Source organism: Lissotriton vulgaris, chromosome 2_1 (genome assembly GCF_964263255.1).
Source record: "Lissotriton vulgaris chromosome 2_1, aLisVul1.2, whole genome shotgun sequence".
Classification (NCBI taxonomy): Eukaryota; Metazoa; Chordata; class Amphibia; order Caudata; family Salamandridae; genus Lissotriton; species Lissotriton vulgaris.
Genome location: NC_141687.1, coordinates 1,349,964,114 through 1,349,988,223, shown reverse-complemented (window position 1 = coordinate 1,349,988,223; position 24,110 = coordinate 1,349,964,114). Strand labels below are relative to the sequence as shown.

The 24,110-nt window shown below is 48.7% G+C and overlaps 1 protein-coding gene across 1 annotated transcript in view; it reads left to right on the top strand.

Annotated features, from left to right (window-relative positions):
• PTPN4 (protein tyrosine phosphatase non-receptor type 4) overlaps positions 1–24,110 on the top strand; it is a 1,255,365-nt gene that overhangs the window by 426,262 nt on the left and 804,993 nt on the right. Inside the window, exon 11 of the mRNA XM_086957111.1 lies at positions 20,185–20,248. Within this exon, the coding sequence (XP_086813237.1) occupies positions 20,185–20,248 (64 nt within the window). The remainder of the gene's footprint in view (positions 1–20,184; positions 20,249–24,110) is intronic.

Genomic DNA, 24,110 nt, shown 5'->3' with positions numbered 1-24,110 from the left:
AAATATGGGATCCCATTACACAATGGATAGAGTGTCCTGTTTAACCAAGTCTTTAAGTACTGCGACATAAACATTACTGTATCAAGCACAAATATAGATTTCAATATGTTTGCACCCACCAATGCATATGTATGTCTATATGATTAAAAAAATGCTTGTATGGGGGTGGAGGGGTGAGGGGTGAGGGGTGGGGGGGGGGTTGATCAAAAAGTGTAAACATTTCATAAAGAACTGTTTAAATAAAAAATAAAAAAACAAAAAAACAAGTAGTGGCCGTACAGGATATGGCGCACTGTAGATTTTGAGCAGCCAGAGCGTCCCTGTAGCTCCTTGTGGAACTAAATAATGCTCTAAAATATATAATGAGAAGGATTTAAATGAAATGAAGTGGATACTGTAAAGGAGAAAATGAAAAACTAGCCCATGAGACTTGACACTGAACTACTGAGCGTTGGATCAGATGAGTGAAGTGGGCTGCCACATTGCCCCATGCAGTATGTTGTCAGGGGGAAAACAGAATGAGAATGACACTAAAACCGACCATTGCAAGAAAGTGTTTGACCTAAATCCCCTATACATATGTGTGTGTGTGTATATACATATATTACCTACTGGCTGTCGCCAGTAGGTAGTTATAGTTAGGATTATTTTCAATAGAAAATCTCAACATTCTATTGTGAATAACTTTGGCGCCGGTTGAGAAATCGCCTGAAAATTTCCTCAAATTTGCCTTGCGGCGCCCGGGTCCTTCCCTGAAAGTTTGGGGGGGATTTGTCAAGCGGGGGCCGAGAAGAAAAGGGGGGTCCCAAAACATGTTTTCCCCATGTTAATTTCCATAGGGCGGTCAACCTCACTTTTAGCCCGAACGGCTGAATGGATTTCCACGAAACTTGGCAAAATTGTAGGGACTGGTAGCCCGATGTGCCTTTGCTATGTCTCAAGATATGTGCTCCAGTGGATTTTGAGTAATTTAGGTTAAAAAATATATATATATATATATATATATATATATATCTATAAGCGCTCCCCGGTACGCGCACAGGGCCGCTAACCAGCGCGCTACGCGAGTTCGCGCGCGAAAGCTGATTGGCTCTCGGGTGCCTGTCAACATTCCAAACAGTCCGGAGCGGCCGCCATCTTGTGTCTCGGTTAACCCTGGGCGGAGTTGGCGGAGTGGGGCTTCGCGGAGCTACGCGAAGTGGGCGAGAAACTACGCCCACCTCCGCACTCCACGTAGCCCCACTCCGCAAAACCACTGGCCGCCAGCCCCGCCACCCGCCTCCCTCCCGCCCTCCCTAAATACTTTAAAATAAAGGAATGAAATAATTTAAAAAGCACTTACCTTGCCGCCGCTGCCCGCCGCGTCCCCGGGGCTCGCTATCTTCCGTCTTCTTCAGTAATGCGCATGCGCGGGCGGCCGCGCATGCGCATTTTCTCGTGAAAATGCGCATGCGCGGCCGCCCGCGCATGCGCATTACTGAAGAAGACGGAAGATAACGAGCCCTGGGGACGCGGCGGGCAGCGGCGGCAAGGTAAGTGCTTGTTAAATTATTGCATTCCTTTATTTTAAAGTATTTAGGGAGGGCGGGAGGGAGGCGGGTGGCGGGTGGCGGCCAGCTACGCTCCGTCTGCGGAGCGTGCGTAGTGCCGCCTGGCTCCGCCAGCTCCGCAAAATGCGGAGTAGGCGGCACTACGCACACTCCGTGCACGGAGCGTAGCTGGCCGCCCACCCCTAGTCTCGGTAGGATCGAGACACAAGAGGTGGCAAAAATAAAGGGGGAAATGACCATAAGGGGGCAGAGTAGACCCCCCTTGACCCCCTAGATTTGATGTGGGGGCTATAAAAGAGCCCCGCGGGACAAAAACACATTTTATTTTTGATTTGCGCGGGGGGAGCGCCCGGTATGAATGTGTTTCAAGGGTTACATTACACTAAAAGGAGGTCTGTCACTGTCACAAAGATGGTGTCATCAGTGATGTCATGAGTGATGTCACTGACAATGTCATGAGTGATGTAATATGTGACGTCATCAGCAGTGCATTGCAGGCGCGCTTGTTATAGTGAGTCCAACTAACTATAACGTTGGAATTTCTATGGCTTTGTCAGTAAAATTTCCAGCTAACTATAACTGGTGTGAAACCTATGTTTTTTTCAGTGAATTTAATAGGTTTTTTAAATGCTAATTCCTAACTATAACTGGTGTGAAACCTATGGTTTTTTCAGTGAATATATATATATATATATATATATCAAAACAAAACCCTTTCAGGCATATATATATATATTTGAGATTTTTCCTTTTTTTTTTTTTTTTTTTTAAATCATTATTACAAAAGTCAGTCAGAAACTTGGGTGGTCTAGAAAGGATAATCACAGTAGAAATATTCTACTTCCACGGTTTGTCGAAGGCAATAACCAAAACTAAAAGCCTTGCGCTTTTAGGGTTGCCTGTGAGATTCTATGTAATAAAATAATGGTCTATGGCAGGGGTGTATATCCCACAGCCCTGGATTTGTGGATTCATGTTGTGGACAACAGGTTTTATTATCCACTTAATCCTCCAGACACATAGACAATCTCTTTTGTCCATGTGTACCTGATATAGTCACAAGTAGGTTATTTCAGATTCCGATTGGAAAACTTAGTAAATGCGTCTTTTTACATGTCATTATGGTAATCAAGCTAAGCCTAGCTGAAGCAGTGATCCAATCAGAGAGGTGGAAACGGATTCACATTGTTGTTGCTAACGATTGGCTTTGGTAACTCTTTGCTTCCCCTGGGATTGTTTGAAGGAATATCTGTTCATTTGTGTATTAGAGTTCAGTTGAAAGGTAGAAAAGAATAGGCTTGTTGTAAATATATATAGTGGAGAGAAGAGATGGGGCAATAATCATGGCCGTGCATGTGAGATTGAACCTCGTTTACCTGGAACCGTTGGAGAAATAGAGAGCTCCTGTTGCACACCCTGTAGGAAGGTAGGATCCTTATGCATTGTTACCCCACTTTTTGCCTGGTGCTATGCTGGGTCTTGACTAGTCTGACTGGGATCCTGCTAATCAGGACCCCAGTCTATCTGCTGTCTCCCTAAATTGTTATGTTTATTACTTAGGTACTCTTATTAGTCCCCAGTGTATAGTACTAAGGTACCCAGGGTACCATGTCCCCAGAGGTCTCCCATGGGCTGAAGCATGCATTATGCCACCCTTGGGACACCATGCTAAATGGAATTACATGCCTGCCATTGCAGCCTGTGTAAGTTGGTGCTTCCACCACTTACTTAAGATATAGGTTTATATATTTAAGGGTCACTGCACTTAAAACCTATGACACCCCTATAGCAGTCCTTTGCAATCCTGAAGGCAGGGTGCTTAGTTCTAAGTGAGAGGGTGCCCCTGCATGAGCAGGACACCCCTGCTGCCTACGGAGTCCATTCTCCTGGGTTGTCAGTGAAGCAGCCATATACTATATAGAGGGGCACCGTGTAGTCACGCAATGACCATCTTGAAAACGGCTGCAACGAATCCTATCATGTTTGGTATCAAACATGTTGGAATCATACCCTCAGACCCTAAACGGTGTGGGAGGTATGATTCCAAGCACAGGAATAGCCCTCCTTTAGGCTCTCAATATTACTGGTATCAGCCTTCTAGACCTGGACAGCTCAGAATGGTTGCTGCTAATCAGAGACACATTTCTGCCCTCCTGCTACTGAGCCAAGCTCGAGGAGAGGAAGGTAGAACAATAGGCATCCTGTCACAGGGAGTTGTGACCCCCTTCCAGACAGGATTTAGTGTACTAGGGCTGGGTGGGTGCTCTTGCCAGCACGAGAAAGTCTGCATGAGGGGCACATTTGATTTACCTGTGCATAGTCCAGTTCAAACCAGTCCTCGTAACCGCTGGCTCCCGCTCTGGTGCAAAACTGGACAAAGGACATGAGTAACCTCCCCCCTGGGTGGGTCCCGTGAATCTTCCCAACCCTTTCCTCATGGTACTTAAGGGCTAACCTGGGTGTAGGTCCCTAGATTGGTCATGGGATAAGATTTAGATCAGACACCACTGCCCTTCTACCATCTGGGCACTCTGAACTTGATTTGGGCCTGGCTTCGTCTCCCTTCCAGTCTGCTGCCTCGTCTCCCTTCCAGTCTGCTGCCTCGTCTCCCTTCCAGTCTGCTGCCTCATCTGTGCCTGTGCATCATACAGGAACCTGCCAAGGCCTGTGAAGCATCAAAGACACCTGGAAAAAAAACTTCTGTGGAGTGAAGGAGTCACTCCCCTGCATTTCAGGCACCGCAACTAAGTTGACTGGTCTGCAGATCCTGAGCTCTTCCGGACTCCGTGGGCTCTGCAACACAGGTGGAGGTTTTCCATACCTCCCGAGGCCTGCCATCTCATAAAGTTTGAGGCCAGTGTTCCTCGAGGGGGTTGCAATAACCAAACCCCTGTGCACCCCGTCCAATTTGCAGTTGCAAAGGCTTGTTGGTTTCTTTGCAAGAAGATCTTCGGGCTCCAAGTAATCCCAACCTCGAGCACCTCCAGTGACCAGAGTCTTCAGCCACACTGCATCGTGTGCATTGTGGCCTGCATCATTTGGTGAGCTGCTTGAGGTTCTCCTGCGACTCTAGTGACACCGGCCTGTGGATCCACTTGAGGGGTCACACTTGTTTATTTTGGTCTCCCCTGATTGCTCGAGGCCTGCCCTGACTTTCCTGCTTGTAGTGAGTCCCCTGGGCCTTGCCAGCCCCAATTTTGCACCTTCTTGACTGCTTGCGTAAGTTGAATTTGCCAAGGCTTGTGGGGCTCCAGCTGGACACGACCCTTCAACACCCTTTGTGGGACCGCTCGTACCCGGGTCCTGGTCTACCTCAGCGTCGCCTGGTCCTCACAGCTGCAGAGTCAAGGGGATAGTCATCTTCCCTGAAGCACTTGACATCAGAGGGCATTCGTCTTCCAAGTCTCCTGGTCACTCCTGAGTGACATAGACTCTGTCCCCTCTGCTTTTAGGTACTTATTTTCAAGAATCCAGGTTTGGATTCCCAAGTACACTTTCTCCTCTTCCAGCAACAGCACTTACCTAAAGTCCTCTATTGGGTTCGGCGGCGGTTTCCGACACCATTTCACACCCATGCACCCGGCTTCCCTGGTGTAGGTAACGTGGGTACTAGGGTATCCAGGGGTGGGGTGGCTCTCCAACCTTCCGTCTTCCAAGGGGTTCTTCCAGGGACCACTAGGAAGGGTCCTCAATCTTTAAAAATCCAACCCCGACTTGCATATAGACTTGTACGGAGCCTGCGGTCATGTTCACACACTGCACACTCTCTCCGTGTGGTCCCTATTGACTTACCTCGGGTTGTTATGTGGGTCCCCAGCTATTCTACGTCCTCTCGACATCGTCCTGACTCAAGTTGTGGTTCTTATACCACTTTCTTAATGTATGGTTTGCCCCCCCCCCCCCCCCCCCATTCAGGCCCTCAGTGTATTTCGTGCTATCTACTGTATTTTTTACTAAAATATTGTGTTTATCTCCGTGTGGGAGATACTTGAACGTAGTAGAGAGTATGCTGTAATAAATACATATTTTTATAAATACATATTTTTATAAATACTTGGTGTTGTTCTTTTTCACTTAATCTATACTATGATTGCATTCTGGTAAAACAAGCTGCTTTACACTCCTTCTTGACTAATCCTGAAGGCTGCTCTCCAAAGCTACCACTTAGAGAGCTTTTTTTTTTTTTTTTTTTTTAAACCTTTATTGTGCATCAAATCAGAACAAATACGGACCTACAACCTGCCGGCCGGCCACGAAAACAGTGAAGCACCAATGCAGCGTTACGGCGACACAGTAATATCTCTCATTGAAGCAAGCAGTAAAAGAGGGTTCGAGGCATGTGGGCTGCTAAATTCATATCTTAGCATTAGATCGCCACCTAGTGTTGGGTCCGGATGATCGCACATTGTTGTCCTGGAAGAGTCTTCGAAGTATCCTGAGATGGGCGGCTCCTCCCCTGGACTACAGTGCGCATGGGCATCGGCTCCATCCCCAGATTGTTTTTTTCCGCCATTGGGTTCGGATGCGGTCTCGACGTCTCTCCGTCGGAACCGAATAAACATCTAATTTCACGGCCAAAAGGCTTTGGGTTCTTTACGTCGGTATTGTTTGCGTACGGTCTCGAGTTCTTCCGTCTCTCGGAGCCGGAATCAGCGGAGTTTTTACTACTCTTCGGACATCGAGGCCTTCTCATCGCGACTCGACACTAAGTTCCCAACATGGAGCGGAGCCCGTTTAAGCTCTGTCCGCTCTGTGGGTCCAAGTACCCACATATAGACGTGCACCCGGTCTGTAACAAATGCCTTTCGCCAGACCATGACGAAGGAAGTTGCAGGGCCTGTGCGAGTTTCAGGTCGAAGAAAACTCTCACAATTCGGCGCGCGGTGCGCCTTGTGGCCAAACAGGCGGCCCCGGATCCAGAGAACATATTCGACGACCAAGAAGAGGAGGACCAGAGCCATCATCTTCAAATCTCCCCACCTGAGACGGAGGTCGAGGCTGATCCGGAATATGACGACGACGGAGTCGTGGGTCAAGGCCTTGAATACGTCGACGAGGTAGGGGACGACGATATGGTTTATGGGGCCGCGGAAGATAGCTCAGGGGACGAGCTATGCCCCGAAGTTGGCGGACATCTGGAGAGGGTCGCGGGATCGCCTGTCGGCCTTACCCAAGACCCTGTAGCGCAAGCCACGGCCCCGCCTGCTGGCCCGGCCACGGACATACTTGCTGCGCCGAGGGTTTCGAAACCGAAACTGAAAGCAACGGTCTCGACTGCACCTAAAATGGCCGACCCGAAACCGAAACCGAAAGTAAAGGACTCAATCGTCCCTAAGATGGCGGTCGCAACGGCAAAAACAAATAAACCGGCGGCCTCATCGACTCCGTCGACCTCCGGTCCGCAGAAGCCGAAGAAACACGGCGATTCCACAGGGTCGAAATCGGCGCCGGAGGAGAGATCCTCTAAGAAGGGCGGCACGCACAAGACAAGCGCGCCGGCGCAGGCAAAGCCAGCCAAGGCAACAGACACAGCCCCGGCTCCAACGGGGGCATCTGCGCATCGCTCCAAGGACTCGGGGTCGGCGCCGTCCATCCCTCCAAAAGACCAACGGAGCGTCGCATCCGAAGGCAAGGCCACCTCGTCGGTGCCAAAGACATCGGTCACCGACGCATCTCTCGGGGCTGCTTCACTGCAAAGAATTAAGGAGAAGTCTTTCTCTTCGTCGACGCCAACGCCATCGACGCAGAAGGCGACAGACGTCCCGGTCAGGCCCGCAAGTAAACTCCTCTTCCTTCTACCGCCAAAAGTGGCGCCGAAGGCCTTCTCATCGAAATCGACGCCAAAGAAGTCGGAATCTTCTACGGCAGGAGCATCTTCGGGTCAAGTGCTCGACCCAGAAGAGGATTCGGAGTGTTTCATAGACGCGGACACGGGGAAGTTAACCCTTTACAAAAGGAAGATCACTTCGCAGCCGGTGGAATCCTATGTCATCCCCCTAAAGAAGAAGAAGTTTCCACAGGACGCCTCAGGCCTCATGGAACCTATCCAGCCTCCTCTGGGAAGGAGCCCAACACCGTCTCCAGACCACTCGGACAGTGAGGGCTATGGTGAAGAGGAACAATACACGTTCCCAGTAAATGAACCTGATGCACAGCCAGATTCTTATTATGTCATGGGGGACCAAGGCACCCAAGATGTGGGACAAGACCCACAGACTTTCAGTACACGTGCATCCCCTACAGAGGATTCTGCAGGTTTTCATGCACTCATTGAGAGGGCAGCTGCTAATCATGATGTGGACATGCATGCTGACCCAGTTGAGGAAGACTTTCTATTCGACACCTTTTCAGTTTCGGAAAGAACTGTAAAGACCCTGCCTATGCTCAAAGGGGTCCTCAAGCATGCTGCGGACATCTTTAAAGAGCCTACCAGGGCGAGGGTGGTCAACCCACGTATTGAAAAAAAGTACAGACCAGCGCCTGCAGACCCTGCATACATTCGAGGACAGTTGCCGCTTGACTCCCTGGTGGTAGCAAACGCACGCAAGAGGGCCAACTCCCAAACAACGGGTGAAGCTCCTCCCCCGGATAAGGAGTCCAAAGTGCTAGAGGCAGGAGGCAAGAGAGTGGCTGCACAGGCTGCCAATTTCTGGCGTATTGCAAATACACAGGCACTACTGGCACGTTATGATAGATCACATTACGACACACTAGAGCAGATTGTGGAACACCTGCCTCCGCAGTTTCAAGAGGGCACCAAAATGATTATACAAGAAGGACAACTGATCTCCAACGCGGCCATAAAGTGTGCACTTGATGCCGCGGACACAGCCGCTAGGGCCATTAACACCAGTGTCATGCTCAGAAGACAGGCTTGGCTCCGCATATCGGGGTTCAAACCTGACATTCAGACAACCATACTTAATCAACCAGTCAATCCGGATAGACTGTTTGGTCCAGATGTTGACACCACCCTGGAAAAAATTAAAAAGGACACTGAAACTGCTAAATCTATGGGGGCCCTACAATCACAGCAGTTTCGTGGCAATAATTTTCGTCGCTCAGGTGCCCGTGGAGTCACCAGAGGACAGTTGGGTCAACAATCACAGTTCCCTAGAGGTGGAGCACAGTCCTCGTACCCCAAACAAAACAAGAGGGGCTACAGGGGAAACAGCAACAAAGGACGTGGCAAAGGAGGCAACAATTCACGCTCCTCTGCCCCAAGCAACCAGTGACTCTCTGTCACTGCCCCCCGACCATTTAACACCTGTCGGGGGGAGAATACAGCAGTTCCTGCCCGTCTGGATCAACATCACCACAGACAGGTGGGTGCGACAGCTTATCCAGTACGGTTATTGTCTAGAGTTAAAGTCCACTCCACCCAACATTCCACCAAGGCAAAGACCTATGTCCGCAGAGCACTTGCACTTATTGCAGCAGGAAGTGTTGGTGATGCTGCAAAAAGGGGCAATAGAGCTCGTGCCAGTGGGGGAGGAAGGAACAGGGGTTTATTCCCTGTACTTCCTCATTCCAAAGAAGGACGGATCTCTCAGACCAATTCTGGATCTCCGTCCCCTCAATCTGTACATACTGTCAGAGCATTTCCACATGCTTACACTGCAACAGATCCTTCCTATGTTAAACAAAGGAGACTTCTTAGCGACCTTAGATCTCAAGGATGCTTATTTCCACATTCCGCTACATCCGTCCCACAGAAAGTACCTCAGGTTCACTATCCAGGGCACGCATTATCAGTTCAAAGTCCTACCCTTCGGAGTCACAACTGCCCCAAGGGTGTTTACCAAGTGTCTGGCGACAGTGGCAGCGCACCTCAGGAGGCAGAACATCCATGTCTACCCCTACCTCGACGACTGGCTCGTTCAAGCCAGGTCGGAACAGCAGTGCGCCGCGGACATGTCGACTACCATTCACCTCCTTCACGACCTGGGTTTCTCGTTGAATTACCCAAAGTCACACCTGCAGCCGGCACATGTCCGGCAGTTTCTGGGTGCGACAATCAATACCCTGACGGCCAAGGCGCAACCAAACCAGGTCAGGATAGACGGCATACAGTCTTTAATCCAGAAGTTCAGACCGGGACACTCACTTCCAGCAAGAGTGTTCATGCAGTTGATAGGCATGATGGCCTCCTGCATCTTCATAGTCCCTCACGCACGGTTGCATATGCGCCCGCTCCAGGAGTGCTTAGCAAATCAGTGGACACAGGCTCAGGGACAATTAACAGACCTAGTGTTGGTTACCAGTCGGGCATACAACTCTCTGCATTGGTGGACTCCACACAACCTTTGCAAGGGCCGACTGTTCCAGGAGCCAGTGCCACAGGTTATCCTGACAACGGACGCATCTCTCCAGGGATGGGGAGCTCATCTGCTCACTTACACGGTGCAGGGACTATGGACGACGCAGCAGCAGAAGATGCACATCAACTATCTAGAACTGATGGCGATCTTCATGGCACTCAAGTCCTTCATTGTACATCTGTGCAACAAGGTGGTGTTAGTCCGGACGGACAACATGACCGCGATGTACTACATCCAAAAGCAAGGAGGCACCCACTCACCACAGCTGTCTCACCTGGCTCAGAGCATGTGGAAGTGGGCCATTCAGAGGAACATCTTCCTCATGGCAGAACACCTCCCAGGGAAGGACAATCAGATGGCGGATCTGCTCAGCAGATACAGTCATCAAATGCACGAGTGGGAGATACATCCATCGGTACTCCAGCCGTACTTCCAAAGGTGGGGTCGTCCAGACATAGACCTGTTCGCCACAAGGGAGAACGCAAAATGCCAAAGCTTCGCCGCCAGGTTCCCACACCCCCAATCGCAGGGCAATGCGATATGGATGAACTGGTCAGGCAAATTTGCTTACGCTTTTCCCCCGACACCTCTGATACCACTGGTGGCGAGAAAACTAAGGCAACACTCGATGACACTCATCCTAGTTGCTCCAACGTGGGCGCGCCAAGCCTGGTACACCACGTTCCTCGAACTCTCAGTGGTGCCGCATCAAAGACTGCGCCTCACGCCCAGACTTCTGACGCAGAACCATGGAGAAATTCAGCATCCAGATCCGCAACAGCTCAACCTAGCGATCTGGCTCCTGAAGTCTTAGAGTTTGGATACCTCAACCTACCTCCTGAATGCATGAACATCATCAAGGAGGCCAGGAAGCCGTCAACCAGGGCATGCTATGCCGCAAAATGGAAACGTTTTGTCATTTACTGTGCAGACAATGACATAAACCCGCTAGATGCATCTATCCCTAACATCATTTGCTATCTGTTACACCTGTATAAGTGCAAGCTAGCGTTCACTTCTATTCGGATACATCTATCCGCCATCGCAGCTTACCTTCAAAATAGGCAGCACCTCTCAGTCTTCAGGGTGCCTGCCATTAAAGCGTTTCTTGAAGGTCTGAAACGAGTCATTCCCCCAAGAACACCGCCAGCCCCGGTGTGGAACCTCAATGTGGTCCTCACCAGACTGATGGGACCGCCATTTGAGCCACTGCACTCGTGTGAACTGCAATTCCTAACGTGGAAAGTAGCTTTCCTAATTGCTATTACGTCACTGAGGCGTGTTAGTGAGCTACAAGCGCTCACAATCCAAGAGCCATTCATTCAGATTCATCCAAATAGGGTAGTGCTACGTACTAACCCCAAATTCCTTCCAAAGGTGGTGTCACATTTTCATCTCAACCAAACTATCGACTTGCCGGCATTCTTCCAGAACCCACAAACAGTGGCGGAAAGAATGCTCCACACGTTAGACGTACGGAGGGCGTTGATGTACTACATAGACAGGACACAACACTTTAGGAAAACAAAACAACTTTTTGTTGCCTTCTCACCACAACACAAAGGCAACCCGATTTCCAAAGCAGGAATAGCCAGATGGATTGTTAAGTGCATTCAAATCTGTTATCAAAAAGCCAAGCGCACTTTAACAATACCCCCAAGGGCGCACTCCACACGCAAATTGGGGGCTTCCATGGCTTTCCTAGGAAACATTCCTTTAGAGGACATTTGCAGAGCAGCCACGTGGATTACACCACATACCTTTACAAAACACTACTGTGTTGATGTACATTCCAAACAGCAAGCGGCTGTAGGACAGGCTGTTCTCAAGACACTTTTTCAGGTTTCTGCAGCTGGCACGGGCAACCGCCGCTGATGGAGGGACTGCTATGTATTCTATGCTAAGATATGAATTTAGCAGCCCACATGCCTCGAACTGAATATGCTACTTACCAGTATGCATCTGTTCTTGGCATGTAGGGCTGCTAACATTCATATCGCCCACCCTCCTCCCCGGTGCCTGTCGCAGCTGCAGATATACTATTGTATTCAATCATTAGCATGGACATCCTTTACACTTTTCACTCCATCCTCTGCCACAATGGCGAAAAACAATCTGGGGATGGAGCCGATGCCCATGCGCACTGTAGTCCAGGGGAGGAGCCGCCCATCTCAGGATACTTCGAAGACTCTTCCAGGACAACAATGTGCGATCATCCGGACCCAACACTAGGTGGCGATCTAATGCTAAGATATGAATGTTAGCAGCCCTACATGCCAAGAACAGATGCATACTGGTAAGTAGCATATTCATTACACTGTAGTTACCGTATTACCATGTCCCAGAATCAGTGAAGGTTAATTTTTAAAAGTTTCCATCGCAACCATTAAAAGCAGGTCATATTTCTCCGTACTGACACAATTAAGAGAAGAGAAACTAGGTCCGTGCAGGTGGGACCCACAATAGACACCCTTACCAATCAGCACAGTTCGCAACATGCAGGTTCCAACCAGAGGATGGCCACAAGTTATGCACACCCCTAAAGAGGACGCAACATCCCAACTAATACCACGCTATCACCCATCCCCCAATATGCCTAACACGGGCCAAGAGAAAAAGAAGAAAGCATATAATAGCAAACAAGGCACCATAGAAAGAAACACGAACTGAAATTTACCCCCCCACCCTACACACATGCAGAGGCTACGGCCTACCCCCCCCCCCCCCCCCTCCCCCTCCCCCTAGCAGAGTGTTTGTCTCCCCATAACCCGAAATATAGCGAGAGAAGAGGAAATTAAGAAGGAGAGAAAAACGAAAAGGGAAAAAAGAAGAAAGAAGAAAGAGTACAGTTCATCTAGAGAAAGAGTTCCGTTAGGAAAGAAAAAGGAAGGAGTATAAATCACATAAGACCGGGGGAGGGCCGTAAGAACATGTCCAAAACCGCCAAAGTACGTTATTCCGGCCACCCTTACCCCGACCCCACCACCAATACAGTACCAACATATGAAATCCACCGGCAGTCCATCAGTGTCCCAGCAGTACAAGGAAGACAGTTCCGAAGGGAAGGGGGACACCCTCAACCTTGCCCCTTACGATAAGATGCAGCGACGCAGTCCAACTGGATCGAAAACGACGCAGATGAAATAAGGGGATGAGGGGACCTCGTCAGGATAGGAAAATGGTCACAAACGTTCATCCAGTCCGTTGCCGAGAAAACGTTAATGATACAGGAAGCGTCGCAAGGTGATGGATCACCCCGTGCAGCCAGTCCCAACGTTCGCCACCGCTCCAAGAAGGGGAAGTGCATTCCGCTAGCCGCCATCGAGGGAGCTGCAAAAAATGGCGCCCGATGCCGTCTCTCCAGCCGTAAAACAGTCCCGGACATTCCGGTTCTACCCAGGGGTGTTCCCGCCAGTTCACTTGCAGGATTGGAGTCCCACGCTGTCTCCACTTCAGCGGCGACCGGGGGAGAGGGGCCACTAGGATGCATCACCGGATGTGGCGTAGCGGCCAGATGCTGCGGACTTTCACGAACAGACAGGGGGGCCGCGGACAGTATCGCGTCCATCCGACCCCCCAATTCCCCAGCGACGGTACGCAGGTCAGCCCTCAAGGCAGACAGGGCGCTCAGGATATCACATAGCCGCAATGGCTCCGAGGGGAGAGAGGGCGCAGCATTGTCCTCCAGTTGGAGCAGATGTGCACAGTGTCGCTCCGCCGGTCGATAGCCTTCCTTGCCAGCATTCCCCAATAACTCCAGCTGGTCCATAATGAAGCGAGCCCGGGCGGGGGGCGCAGGGGCAACAGTCTCTTATCACCCACGCAGCAATGCTTTCCCAGACCCAGTCCCGGGTGGTCACCTTCGGAGGACGAAGGCAGGCGATAAGATGGCGCCCGTCCCTGCCCTGCAGTGAAACAAAGTAGCGGCGGAGCCGATTCAGGTCTGAGGGATTGCTACAGTGTTGCTTCTGGAGCTTCGGCGCGCAGGTCAGAGGGAGCGGCAGGCAGGGCTCCAGGATCGAGAAGCTGCTTCGGTGACACGGCAACCAGCCCCGTCCAGCAGTCCCAGGCGATCGTCGGTGCACACGGGGCCGGGCTCACACTGAGAACAAAGACCCCGAGCCAGCCTCGCCGAGTCCGGAGGAGGTGAGGGCGTCGCGGCGCTTCCACTGCCGGGAACAGGCTTCAAAGCACAGCGGCAGGATCAGGCTCCCCTCCCGGTTCCGCCAGCGCCATGTAATCCGAGGAGTGCGTGCAGGATGTCGCGGAAACCGGGAAAGCAGTTTGGAGGTGAGCGGAGCCGAGGAGTCAGGCGGCCATCATGGTTGCTGGCCAGGCTCCTCCCCTTAGAGAGCTTTTTAACGTTGTCTAAGACCTCTTAAATCACCATAAGGGTTGTCTGGACTGGTGCAAGGTGCATACTTACATCAGTGGACATCATTTACCAGGCCAGCTTCTCGCACACGGTCTAGACCAAAAACCAGGAGAAAGTAATAGAGGCTCTTATCACGTTGTCTTCCTGTGTTGGTACAACAATGAGCGGACAACAAGTAATACAAAATTCAAGTGTTTGTTACGTCAAAGTGGCTCTGACAGTTTCCAGGGGTGGCGAGATTAACTGATACAAAGTAGCAGCTGCAAAGTAATGTGTGGCAGGCTTAAAGGGAGGCCTCTGTATCACAGCAGGAACCTAACAGAGTCTGGGTTCATTAGTGCGACATGCCCACCGCACGGCTGTGGTAGGAGGCGCTTGCTGGTAGCGGAATAAAATACACCAAATTCGACAAGTGGGCAACAGGTCTCCACCTCACAATGTCAGCTGAGAGGCAGGCAGCGAGCGCCAAAGCGGGAGTTGTATGAAAATGCTCAAGGCTTGTACTGCTTTGCCTCAAAGGGGAGGTTTCCTTAAAAGAGAAAACAAGTCCTTCTTTTCTTCTTTGGGAGCTTGCTAGTGGTGTTTCCTGTTCCCATGCTGCTCATTCCTCCTCCTTTGTCTGTTCCTGGCCTCATAAAATTCTGTTCCAACTGAAGCAATTTATCACTATTACACTTTGGGCCTTAACATGCTTTACCTGCGTATCATGAGCCCAAGCTTAGACTTGAACGACATCTGTCAGACTCCCATAGCCACACGTTAGCAGTCTGACCTGTTCCCAAGTTTCTAAATTCTTTTATACAAATACCTCATCCACTTTATGCCACAGATGCCTCGCGGTCTTCTCAAATGCCATCCATATCTGCCTTGTATCGTGGAGTTGCTTGTGCTGAACCCTGTCTGTTCCTCCCACCACTCAATGAACATATAGCAGCTCAATCACAATTTACAGTGCCACATCCTAGCCCTTCCAGAGTTCTCTCCTATTAACCGGTTCCATACCGTGGATATAATGGTTATGTCCATGGCTGCAACGCTGGTGTGCCATTGAACTAACCGTTACGCCCATGGGACACCAACGCAGAATCCATCTGCCTTTTTTAGCTTTTATTTTTAAGCCTCTGGAGGAGGGGAAGAGCTTCCCGAATCTCCCGGGCATTTTTTCCATATGTAATGACTATCTCGCGCATGGTGCACTGACGTAACTACATATGAAACTGAAATTGCAATGAGCCAATCAGCTCATTTCAGTTTCAGTGCTTTGGTGCTTGTGATGCTATCTCAGCCCCCGAGCACCAAAACACACAGGATAAGTACCAATCCCAATGTTACCTCTCCCTAGTGGATCCCTGCTTGGGCATCGCCCCAGGAGGGCGATCCTCAAGCAGGGATCCACCCACTAGGCACCAGGGAGGGGGGAGCAGCCCTTTGGGCAAGGGCTTTTGCTCCCCTCAAAGTTAATTGGGCACATTCAATCTTTGTAAGGGGGGGAAGAAAGCACACTAGACATCAGAATTTTTTTTGTTGTAATGTTCAGGGGTGGAGGTTGGCCTAAGTGGGCACAATAATGCCCCCTCCTCTCTCAAACATTTGCCACAGTCTTACTGCCCTCCCGGGGTTACAGATAGGGGCAATAGCTCACTAGTCTCCAGATATCGTTGTGTTTTTTTTTAATTCTTTTTTTAAGTAAGAGTGGTGGGGCGGCCCAAAACACAAAAGGGATAGTCTTTCTGCCCACCTGAGAGACAGATTGGGGAGCTACATTTCCCTGGACTCCCCCGGGTGTCTAGTTTTCAGAAATTTCTGGGTTTGGTAGGTTTACCTAGATGGCATCCTAGACCGTGACCAAAAACGCAAGTGCCCCCCTTGCAAAACCAGGTCGTTTTGTGATGCATAATTTTGATTTCTCCACAGTACATTTGGGCTCTTTCCTGTCACAGGTACTTGGCGCACTGACACAAGTGAGGTGCCATTTTCATCCGGAGACATGGGGAAATGCTGGGTGGTAGGAAATTTGTGGCGGCCTGGTGATCCCACAATTGTACTTCACAGAAATGTGAGGAAAATGTCATTTCTCTAAGCTAAATTTGAGGTTTTCAGGGGATTCTGGGTAAGAAAACATTGGGGTATCCACACGCGCTACACCTCCCTCGACTCTACGGGGTGTCTAGTATTCATAAATGTCTGGGTTTGGTAGGTTTCCGTAGATGGCCGTCGAGCCCGGGACCAAAAACGTGGATGACTCCCCTGCAAAACCAGGTTGTCTCATTATAAATAATGTTGATGTCTCCACAATATGTTTTGGACCATTTTCTTTTGCAGGCACTAGGCCTACCCACACAAGTGAGGCACCATTTTCATAGGCATACTTGGGGGAATGCTATGTGGGTGGAGGTTTGTGGCTTTCTGCAGATTGCAGAAATTTCGATCACTGAAATGTGGGGAAAATGTGTTTTTTTTAACAAAGTTTGAGGTTTGCAAGGGATTCTGGGTAAAAAACTGGCGAGAGCTGCACAAGTTTACCAATCCTGGATTCCCCTGGGTGTCTAGTTTTAAAAATGTACAGGTTTGCTAGGTTTCCCTAAGTGCCGGCTGAACTAGGGCTCAAAAATCCACAGCTAGGCACATTGCAAAAAGGGTCAGTTTTTACTGGAAAAATGTGATGTGTCCATGTTTCATTTTAGGCTGTTTCCTGTTGTGGGCACTAGGCCTACCCATACAAGTGAGATACCATTTTCATCAGGAGTCTTAGGGAAACAAAAAAAATAGTAGAACAAATGTTATTAATATTTGTCTTTCTATGCATTTCTGCCTTCCAAATGTAAGACTACGTGTAAAAAAAAAAGTAAATTTGAACAATACCCTCTAATCCACACGCTAATATGGGTAGCCACTAATTCAGAAGTGCACTAATAACCACTGCTTCTAAACTCCATATCTTGTTTCAATTTCAGAAATACATAGGTTTACCTGATACCTATTTTTCACGCTTTATAATTTACTAAATGAATAATTGTATACCCGGTACACAATGAAAAAGCATTGAAAGGTGCAACTCAGTTATTGGTCCTGGGTTCCTCTGGTTAACCTACAAGCCTAATATAACCCTGCACCCAGAAGGGTCCTGCAGACGTAACAGTATAAAGCTTTTAAAAATCTACCATAGTTAGAAGAAGTTACAGGTAAAAATGAAGGCACAAATGGCAGTTTTTTTCAGCTACATTTCAATATTATTTTATTTCAACATAGGAAAATCTTGTGAGATCTACACAAATGACCCATTGCTTAATTCAAAATTTGGTCTACTTTTCAGAAATGTATAGATTTCCGGGATCCATTATTGTTTTCGTACCCATTTCTACCACTAACTGGAAAGAGGTTGAAAGCACAAAAAATAAAACAAAATAGGCTATGTCCCAGTAAAATGCCAAAACTGTGTAGAAAATGTTGGTTTTGCGATAAAAGTCTGCCTGTTCCTGAAAGCTGGGAAGATGTCGATTTTAGCACCACAAATAGCATTTGCAGGGAAGAAACCAGACTGTTTTATCTGCAGCACTTTTATCCCATTGTTCTCCAACTAGTTGTCTGCTCTTCCTCTGACTAAGAATATTATATTCAATGTTTGTTTGTACAGAACTGGTAAACACCCATAGTGATATCTGAGTGGTTATCTGACCTGTGTCCTCAGGTATTTCTCCCTCTGCTTGACATGGCTCTTTCAGCAAAGTTTCCATTTTACTTCGTAGCGCTGTGTTCTTCCCCTATATCTGTCCTCCGCTTCTTCAGTCCACCACTCACTATAATTTGAGCATATGTATATTGCTTAAAAATAGTCTTCCATTTTTGCGCTATAAATGATAGACTATTGCTTAATTAATAGTACTCCATTTGCCAAACTTATAAGGGAGAAAGCGGAACCTTCATTAACTGAATCTGAACTCGTAGTCTGCAGATCACAGCAGTTGTCAGCTGTAGGTAACCCACTGGCTCGTCCATCTAGTCCATTAGCTTATTCTGCCTCACTTTTTTCTACTCTGCCTTCATTGGATATAAACACCTCTGCATTCTTTGTACTGTCGTCCAGTCACCTTCTCCTCCTCTGTCGATTATCTGACCTATTTCCCGCGCTTTGTGATTAGGTAGTCTTTCTATTTCCCTTGCCAACCTTGTTTCCCTACCACATCATCTGGTATTTTTGGACTTGACACTGACGTTTCACTAAGGTTTTCATCTGGTAGAGACTTCTAGTTGTAGATTCCTTACATTTAGAATTTCCCCCAGGCTTCGTCTGGATCCGGAGATTTTTTTATTAGCAGTGCCCCAGCGTGTCATTAGGTGGCGCTAGTCAGCTCTGCATCGTTCGCTGTGCGTGCTGGAAATGATGTCGCCGGACCGCCTAGACGCTGCCCGGGCGCGCTGACGTCAGTTCTTTCTTTTTCCACACAGCCTAAACACAGATCCGGATAGACCTACCCCGTAGCTGTTTTTTGGCTACTCTATTTTCAACTTTTGTCGAAGTTTTTTCTGAACAGTCTGATGAAAGAAAGATGGGCAAGATGGCATAAAACGTCTTTTGAGTGAGGAGGAGGAGTAGAATAGAACATGTAGTCAAAGTGGGCAAGGGGCAGGATTTGTGAGAAGGCCTTATGGCTAGTGTGGCCGAATGTGGAAGTAGGGAGCCGCGTTAGAGTCCTGTTGGCTCAGCATCCTGTGATTTTGGGCAAACCACCTAATCTCCTTGCTACTTAGAAATGTGTAACGTAATTGGGTACTCATGTATAGCACTCTGATGTCCTCAGGTCACATTTGTGCTATATAACACTGCAATAAAAACCCTACTCCTTTGCCTGTTACAGTAATGTGTGAGATTACATATAACAAAATACCTTTCTACTAGCTTTAAACTAGTGTAATTACAATCTACATTAAGTGTATAGTGACTTTAACATGACTTTAACAGTAAATGTTAGGCGTACTCTTTTGTCAAAAGTGTTCATGAACTCATATGGCCTGCTTCCTTGATCATTGGCCTATAACCATAACCAATACAGCACTCTTGTTTTGAACATAAGCTTTCCCACTAGACAAAAACTACAATGCAAGCGATGTTTTTCAGCAGAAGAACTCCAATTATGACCTATGAAATGCTGTTCACAAGGTGATTAATGTGTAGGTGGCGCCAATGCGCCTTTCTCGGTAATGCTTCTAAACCTCTTTTTCTTTGGTCGGGTATGGTCTGGTCACAACTCTGTCTAACTATAACTAAAAACCAAAACAAATAGCACTAGCATCAGTGTCAGTAGGATGAATTGAAATATACTGTATAGAGATGGTAGGACAGAGAGGAATCCGTTGCCAATCCAAGAACTTGAATAGCTGTAGAGCACAGCCTTTTTGTGCATCAAGAAAATGTCAGTGTATTCAGTGCTACACATTTCAAGAGAGAAAATTGTGTGCTACCACATAATGTAACAGTAATATGGATGTCGCCTTATTGTAACACATGTTGGTAATTCAGGGCCTTAATAAAATGCTGAACCCCAGCTTCCAGAGCCAGTATATACAGGCTGGGTGACCGGGGCTAGCACTGTTGCATGACTCTCTATTACTTTGTTACAGAGGAGACGTTCATTTACATCAGTGATGTCTATTTTTCACTAGCATCTGTTATTATACCGCAATCCAAAAGGCATCAATCCTAATGTTTCACATAGTATCATCCAGATCGCCTGATGAAAGGCTTTCCTACCTATTGGGGTATTTAGTTGGCCTCTGTTACAAACTTTACTTACTTCTCTACATATGTTTTTTCCTGAGCATTGAAATGCATGATTTAGTTGGATTAGAAGTCTAAGGGGATGTCATACTCTTATTCTGGAACTTTGAAGACTAATTTATTGTTGACATGTTTGTATATTTTGTTTTTCTTTGTGTTTAGGTTGAAGATTGTGAAAATATCTTTCAAGTGTAAACAGTTTTTCATTCAACTAAGGAAAGAAGTGGTGAGTGTCATCCTAAATGTTACCTGTGACAATTAAACAGAATATAATGCAGGAATAAAACTGCTGCTTAAATTAATTGTAAAGATAGTTTGCCTCAGCTTTTAGGATTGCATAACATGGTCAGAATGTGATTCTTATTGCATATTGATAGTGCTTAAATGTATACAGTATAGCCTGACAAAATATTGCCAATGGGTACAAACTGTATACAAATGCATTTCTGTCAGTCAATAACAGTGTGTGTGGGGTAATATAGAGAGGATACTGAATGCTTAACTACATAATGTGGCCCAATATATCTGTGGAGATGTTCTTGTGACCTGATGAATGACAAGGCCATAGGCTGCAGATGGAAGGGTGCCTAACCTCAGAATGGACTTTATAACCCATAGCTATCTCTACTCCTGACTTTAACTCCACCTAAAGAACACATTTCTCTCACTAATGGATTTTCCTGAGTGGGAGGGCACTGATCCGTTCTTTAGTTCAACAGTGCTGGAAGAGTTGCCTCAGAACCGGCACGGTGTGGTGGCAACAAGTTGAAGGAGGAGGCCATATGATGATGCATAACATTTGTGATAACATTTTTGGTAAGCTTCACCACTTCAGGACAGCAGGCCACAGGGAAATTGCCTTCGGGAACCGGGCCTCCTACTATGGACTTCCACTCTGGAGACTGCAGACTGGAAGAGGGTGATGAGCTGAACACCTTTTTAACATTGCCCCCAGTGCAAAGCCAAATACCCGTGGTAGGAGGATCACAATGACTGTAGCCTGTGTCTTTTTCTGGACCATGACAACACATCCTATAAGTCCTGCCTCGTCTTCTGCTCAAAAACGACCCTAAGGTAGTGAGGGAAAGGTGCTAGCCACATCCTAAAATAAACCACCAGGAGTCTACGAAACCCCAGACATCTTCAGGGAAGAAGGCCCCTTCTGGGCAGAAGTAGGTGTAAGAGGCTGACCTGTCCGAAATTTCGGCAGTGCAGGCAACACCTAGTCCAGAGACCATTTCCTCAAGCCCTTTAGAGCACAAAGAAGAAGATGACATCGAGCAGGCACTGAAGACCAGTGGCCCTTGAACAAAGGCCCCTCCTAGGGTTGTAAGTATGCCACCTGGTTTCAAGAACCTAGCTAGCAAGCCATGGTCACATAAAAAGTTCCACCCTGAAGTGTAAAGCACCACTCCCGCAGGAGACGAGAATATATATATATTTTTTTTAATTTTTAAAACCTTTATTATAAAAGAGCACACAGCTATTCAGCCTAACATCCCGGAGGCAAGGCAGCATAGACTCAGGAGGAGAAAAGTGCAGGGTGATTCACATCAGAACATTGCAGGTTGTTTTTTATTTTTTAAGAAAGATAACTAAACCAAGAAAAGAAACGCCAAAAGGCGCGTGAGATTGGCAATGGAGCAACAGAGACGTAAAGGAGTCGGCTAAAGGCAGAGGAGGACAGGTAGAGAATCGATAAAAAGAATGAACAATAGGATAGGGAGGGGGGGAGGAAAAAGCAGGAGAAGTACAAACAGCATAAAACAGTTGGTGTCTCAGGTTACGGTGATAAATGCTCGTCCAGACGGACAGGTTCCGGCGGCAGGCACACATCGCCCCTGTACGCATTCCATGCCCCCCACACTTTATTCCATGTCTGAGGCCTCCCCCTGGCAACATAGACCATTTTTTCTCGGAACATGCACCAATCCATGTTGGCTTTCCATTGTACCACCAGGGGGGCTGTAGCAGCACCCCACTTTTGAGCTTGGCAACCATATTACCCAATGTCACCCAACGAGTCTGCGCCGTGTTGTGATCAGACGGTTCCCAAACGTTAAGGAGGCACCTCCGCGCCTCTGCTGCCAACACCACGCCAGTCACCTCTCCCATAATCCGGTGCACTCTCGCCCAGTAAGGGGCAATGACGGGGCATTCCCACAGAATATGCAAAAAGGTTGCGAGAGCCCCACAACCTCGACGACAAAGGCCATCGGGCGAGAATCCCATATGCAAGAGCCGAGGGCCGGTGACATACACCCGGTGAAGGATTTTGAATTGCACCAGTCGGAGACGTGAGGAGATAGCGACCTCCTTAGGGGAGGACACCGCACTCTGCCAGTCCTCATCGTCAAGTTCCAGGCCGTCCGCCGTCCATTGGTCTCGCAAGCACAGGAGGAGATCAGTTCGAACATTAATCAATTTCTTATAGGACAGGGAAATAGCACTGTCAGGCATATGGCCATCCAGTATCCTGTCCTCTAAGGGGGAGCTTTCGGGGATCTCTCCTTCCGGCGGCTTGGCAGAGAGCAACGCGTGTCTCAGCTTGGCGTAGCGGAAAAACTCCGAATCGCCCAAATGGTATTCGGCCTGCAGTTGAGGAAAGGTCTTGACTTCGCCCTTAATAACAATATCGTCCACCCTGGAGATGCCTATGAGATCCCATTTGTCGAAGCCCTTGGTGTGCCACAGCCTGCCCAAGATATCAGAGTCGTACAGTGGGGTAAACCTAGTCAGTCTGCCCTGCCAACCCTGCGCTTTAGTGATCGTCCGCCAAATGTGAACCACTGCCTTGGTCGGGCCTGATAGGCGCCGATCGAAGGATCTGGAGTACAGGGCACGATAGTAGTTGCCACCGCGTAAGAGCCACCTGTCCATTGCGTAGCCTGGGCTATCCATAGGGCCATAAAAGCCGTGGTTGATAGCAGTGAGCTGAGAGGACCAATAGTACCGACGTACATCCGGTAGGGCGATGCCTCCGTCGTACCACGGCAACGTGAGCTTATGGATGGCGACACGGGGTCGACCATCCCAGAGCAAGGCCCGTTGCAAGCTCTCAATCTCCCGAAAATAGCGGGCCGGAACCGGGTCCTGAGTGTTCTGTAAGGCATACAGAAACCTGGGCAAGGACATCGTTTTGAACAATGCTGCCCTGCCCAGGAGAGAGAGCGGGAGCCTGCGCCAACTATCCACGTCTTTCCGCAGCCGCTGGAGCGGGGGGAGCAGATTGTGGTCGTATCGCGCCCTAGAACTACCGGAAATGTATATTCCCAGGTACTTAAAGCCCTGTCCGGCCATCTGGATATTGCAGCCTCTGGGGAGGCGCGGTGTGTCCCCCTTTAGAATGTAAAGAGAAGACTTGGCCCAGTTGATGACCAGGCCAGAGTGGCGTCCAAACAGCCTGAGCACGTCGCACGCCACAATGAGCGACTTGCAGGGGGAAGTAAGGTAGAGCAGAATATCATCTGCGTACAGGGAAACTCTATCCTCAAAGCCCGGAGCCCAGGTTATACCATGTAAGTCCGGGTGTGTACGTAATATGGCCGCAAGCGGCTCAAGAGCCAGGGCAAACAGGAGAGGTGACAGGGGGCAACCCTGCCTGGTACCTCGGTGAAGGGCAAAGGACGCCGACACGCGGCCATTGACTGTGACATTAGCCAGCGGGCAAGCGTAAAGGAGTTGCACCCAACTCAGAAAGACCGGTCCAAATCCAAGCTTCGCCAGCACCGCCCAAAGATAACTCCACTCAAGAGAGTCAAAAGCCATCGTGGCATCAAGAGAAGCAAGTACCGCCGGTTCCTCGAGGGTGTGAGCTCTGGCCATAACACCATGGAGCCGACGCAGATTAAGGGCAGTGTTACGGGGGGGAATAAAACCCGACTGGTCCGGGTGCACCAAATCACCGATGACTCCAACCAATCGATTGGCAAGCAGTTTGGCTAGGATCTTAGGCTCCACATTGAGGAGAGAGATGGGGCGATAGGATCGGCACACGTCTCTTGGTTTCCCCTCTTTGTGAATAACCACAATGGTGGCCAGCCTCTGATCTAAGGGGAGGAGGCCCTCGTCCAGTGCCTTCAAAAACA